This window comes from Arachis ipaensis, chromosome B09 (genome assembly GCF_000816755.2).
Source record: "Arachis ipaensis cultivar K30076 chromosome B09, Araip1.1, whole genome shotgun sequence".
NCBI lineage: Eukaryota > Viridiplantae > Streptophyta > Magnoliopsida > Fabales > Fabaceae > Arachis > Arachis ipaensis.
Genome location: NC_029793.2, coordinates 108,916,567 through 108,921,501, shown reverse-complemented (window position 1 = coordinate 108,921,501; position 4,935 = coordinate 108,916,567). Strand labels below are relative to the sequence as shown.

The 4,935-nt window shown below is 34.4% G+C and overlaps 1 protein-coding gene across 7 annotated transcripts in view; it reads left to right on the top strand.

Annotated features, from left to right (window-relative positions):
• LOC107618728 (pentatricopeptide repeat-containing protein At1g11710, mitochondrial-like) overlaps positions 2,987-4,935 on the top strand; it is a 7,269-nt gene continuing 5,320 nt past the window's right edge. For 3 of the 7 annotated variants that reach the window (XM_021111518.1, XM_021111516.1, XM_021111514.1), the window contains exon 1: positions 4,604-4,695. Coding sequence is in view for 1 of the 7 variants with exons in the window: in XM_021111515.1 (XP_020967174.1) it covers position 4,695 (1 nt within the window). In the remaining 6 variants the exon portion in view is untranslated. Of the gene's footprint in view, positions 3,422-4,167; positions 4,696-4,935 lie in introns of those variants that run through there. The other 4 variants (XR_002354076.1, XM_016320866.2, XM_021111515.1 and 1 more) reach the window with 4 other exon arrangements.

Below are 4,935 nucleotides of genomic sequence, written 5' to 3'. Positions count from 1 at the left end.
TCTTAAATATTAGTAAAAAAATATATTTTAAATTTTTATTATTTTATATTTTATATTTTATATTTTATATTTTTTATTTACGTAGATTGAATCAACCGATTTAACTAACAGGCTTGCTACACATACAAGTTTTTTTTGACATACAAGTTTATACAAGTTAGCCCAAATCTAACAAAAATAACCCTCAGTTTAGATTGCGTGTAAACACATGCTTTCCCAACTCTTGAATAGTGCAAAAATCACTATGACAAACGGTTCTTCTCCCTCAATCAAAACTGCAACACTCAAAATTCAAACAAGGATCAAAATCTCTCAAAAATCGTCGCGAAAAGTGAAGGAAGTTTTGAAACTGAATTCAAAAAGAATTATGAGAAAATGAAATAAGAAGATGAGGAAGAAAAAGCAGCAGAAGAGGAGGAAGAGGAAGAGGAAGAGTTTTAAATTATGCAAAACTTATCAGTACAAAAATACTGAAAATTCTTAAACAATACACATAAATATCTTAGTTTTACACCGAAATTTGCTACAAATACACAACAATGTTTCCTTTAATACTGCATTTTTTCTTCTTCTTCTTCTTTTTATTTCTTTCTTTCTTTTATTTGACTGAATGTAAATTCACCCTCTTTCAAGTAATTTTGTAGCATTATGTATTTCTTCTTTTTCTTTGTTTGATTTTTTTGTTTTTATTCTTGTTAAGAGAGTAAAACAAGAAGAAATTTGAGAAGGTAAAACAAGAAGGAAAAAATGAATAAGAAAAAAAGAAGAAGAAGAAGATGGTGATGATGGTGAAAAAAGAAAAAGCAGCAGCAGAAGATGAGGAGGAGGAAGAAGAAGAGTTTTGAATTATGCAGAACTTATCAATATAAAAACACCAAAAATTCTTAAACAATGCACATAAATATCTTAGTTTTACACTGAAATTGGCTGCAAGTACACAAAAATATTTCTTTTAATGTTGCATTTTTTCTTCTTTTTTTCCTTATTTCTTTCTTTCTTTTTCTCCTCTTCCAAGTAATTTTACAACATTATGTGTTTCTTCTTCTTTATTTGATTTTTTTGTTTTTATTCTTGATAAAAGAATAAAACAAGAAGAAACTTGAGAAGGTAAAACAAGAAGAAAAAGATGTATAAGAAAAAAAAGATGAAGAAGATGATGATGATGAAAAAGAAGAAGAAGAAGCAGCAAAAGATGAAGAGGAGAGAGAAGAAGAGTTTTGAATTATGTAGTACTTATCAGTATACATACACCGAAAATTCTTAAACAATATACATAAATATCTTAGTTTTACACCGAAATTTGTTGTAAATACACAAAAATATTTCTTTTAATGCTACATTTTTTCCTTCTTCTTTTTTTCTTATTTCTTTCTTTCTTTTAGTTGAATGAATGTAAGTTCATCATCTTCAAAGTAGTTTTGCAGCATTATGTGTTTCTTCTTCTTCTTTGTTTGATTTTTTTTGTTTTTGTTCTTGTTAAGAGAGTAAAACAAGAAGAAACTTGAGAAGGTAAAACAAGAAGAAAAAGATGAATAAAAAAATGATAATGATAAAAAAGAAGAAGAAAAAGTAGCAGAAGATGAGAAGGAGGAGAAGAAGAGTTTTGAATTATCCAGAACTTATCAGCACACATAGACTGAAAATTCTTAAATAATAAACATAAATATCTTAGTTTTATATCGAAATTTGCTGTAAATACACAAAAATATTTTCTTTAATGCAGAACTCCTACATTACATTCAATTCAAACTATCAACGATGAATAGCAATTTTTACAAACAAAAATAATATTATTCACCTACAGAATCATAAACTACTAACGAAAATATTAACTAGAATCGAACCACATTTCAGCCACAGGATTGGATTCAAAACAATAATCCACTTTGCTCTGGTTCAATTGACAATCTGAACTTGAATCATTCATTATCTTCAACAACGAGATAATTGTTTAAAACTGATTTCAGAGCTTGATTTTAAAAACACAAAGAACAAAGAAAATTGTGAAAAACGAAAAAACAGAACGCAGAGAATGAACGAAGAGAAACGAGAGAACACAGAGATGGAAGAGAACGTAGATAGAAAACGCTGAAAAAAATTAAAAAATAAAAATGAAATCCTTTCGAAAAAAGCAGTTATATATTCGTGTGTTGATTGAAAAGTTGGTTAGATAGTGACGCGTGAGGTGAAATTAGGTTAAAGAGACTTGTATGAACTTGTATAAAAAATTGACTTGTATATGGAGAATATTTGTCGCTGCAAATACACAATAATGTTTTCTTTAATGCAGAACTCTTACATTACATTTAATTTAAACCGTCAATGATGAATATCAATTTTCACAAACAAAAATAATATTATTTCACCTGCAGAATCATAAACAAATAACGAAAATATTAACTAGAATCGAACCACAACTCAGTCATTGGATTAGATTCAAAACAATAATCCACTTCACTCTTGCTCAATTAACAATCTGAACTTGAGTCATGCATTATCTTCAACAACGAGATAATTGTTCAAAAATGATTTCAGAGGTTGATTTAAAAGACATAGAGAACGAAGAAGATCGCAAAAAACGAAAAAAGAGAACGCAGAGAAATTAGAGAACGCAGAGATGAAAGAGAATGTTGATCGAAAATGCTGAAAAAAAATTTGAAAATGGAAACGAAATTCTTTCGAAAAAAGCAGTTATATATTCGCATGTTAACTGAAAAGTTGGTTAGAAAGTAACACGCGAAGTAAATTAAATTAAAGAGACTTATATGAACTTGTATCGAAAAAATGAGTTATATGCAATGTTCTAAAAACCGGACCGGATCAGCCGGTCGAACAAATTCAACCGTGAACCAGCAACATTAACGGTCCGGTCAAGTATGTAAACCGGTAAAAACCGGAAAAAATTATTGAACCGAAGAGAACCGGCCGGTTGGACCGAACTGAAACCCGGCCGGTTTACACAAAAAAGAAGCTCCTTCGTTTCTTTCTCCCTTTCTCCCTTTCTTTCTTTCATTCAGAGAAATCACACAAACCCAACCACAAAACCCTGTAAGCCTACACCACCGCCGCAAGGAGTGGCATGCCGCCGTCTGTCCGTCGCACTCAAAGTTCGCCATCCGTCATCTAGCTTCCCTCGTGCTCCAAGTCTTCAACCCCTGTTCGCTGTCACCGATCGCGGCTGGTTCCTCGAGCTCGGCGTCCGTCGTCTTTGTCTGCTCAGCTGCGCTTCCGTCGCTGCTTGTTTGCCGTTCACGTTCGCGTTCTTCGCCGTTCACGTTCGCTTGGCGTTCACCGTTCGCGTTCAATCGCTGTTCACCGTTCGGGTTCGCGTTCATTTGGAAGCCACGTTGCTCTGCTTCAAACTCTGCGACCAACCCGTGCGCTCCATCCAGCCGTCGAACTGCTCTCTTTTTTCGCCGCCGTGAGTTCCCTAAACCCGCCACCAGACGATACACTCACACAACACCAATACTCTGCTTCAAACTCTGCAACTTCTGATTTCTATTACAATAAGTAATTATTTGATTTGGTAGTGGTTTGGATTTTTTCATAGACTGAATTTAAGTTACAAACTTACGATAGTTATGTTCTCTTCTCTATCACATTGAAATTAAGCTTTGAATTCTCTTATTTCGTTTTAATTTTACCGCACTCACCATGTTTGATGAAATGCTTTAACCATATTTTTGGTTGGTTTTATAATTTCTAGCTTTTAGAAACTTAGTAAGTTGATTGCATGTGAAATTCTAATAATTGGATCATAGTAATTAGGAAATTTTAGCTGCACAAATAGCATCTTTGCAGAAAACATATTAGCATGATTATTCCACTTGCATTAGTGTTCTTCTGGTAAATTTTAACTATTATTGGGAACTTGTTAATTTGCTAATTGTTCTTGTACTTGTTAAGTTGATAATTTGCTAAATTGTTGGGCTGCTGTTGTTTTAATTTGCCAAATTGTTAGCTTGCTGCAACTTAATTTGTTGGATTTTCTATTTAGGTCTTATTCTTGTTTATTTGCTAAATTGTTGTTGTGTATTTATTGTTTATTTGCTGGATATTGGTGATCATTGTCTTTGAGATTATTTACTATGCAGGTTTAGTGTCATCATTGTTTTGGAATGTTTTATAATGTACTAATGTTTGTTGCTGTTTTGTAATTGCTAGTTGCAGGTTTAGTGTCATCACCACAGAACCACCACTGGCTGCCTTCTTCTTCTTCCTCGCCCTTTTTCTTCTTCATCTTCTTCTCTGTTCTTCGGCCTCACCACCATATCCATCACCATCATCGTCGAACCGCTGCACCACCCTCACTGGCCACCACCTCTGACCCCCCTCTTTCATTTCTTTTCCACGCCACCCATCACTGTGAACCACTTCAACTGAAGCGTTCTTTTTCAAACTCCCTCCTTCGCTGTTTCTGCCGCCGGCAGCCCTAGCTCCGCCGCGCCTCTCTCTCCCCTTTTCTTCCCCTCTCTCGTCTTCTCTCCCTAACCCAACCTCCCTCTGTCTCTCTCCCAAAACACAGAACCTACAGTTCGCAGAATCAGAACAGAGCAGCATTGCTTCTTCTTCCGGCGAGAACCAGCCGCCGGCAACCACTTCCATCCATCAGAGCTGCCGGCGCTACCACTAGCAGTGCCGCTGCAACATCACTGCCTCCCCTGTCCCTGCATTTTCTTTCTCCGTCTTCAAGTAGGTTCTTAAGTCAATTCTCTTTAAATTTGTTTTCTGTTTTGGTTAATTTAGGAATAGTAGTATTTTAATTTCTCATTAGTAAGTGGATTTGGTTAGGATGATTTGCTGCTGTAAGGTTGATTTAGATTAAATCAGGATTATCTTATTAGGATTTGTCTCGGTTCATAGGTAATTAATTATGCTATTATGCTCCTTGAGTTTGAATTTCAATTTGTTTGGATTGATTGATTGATATTC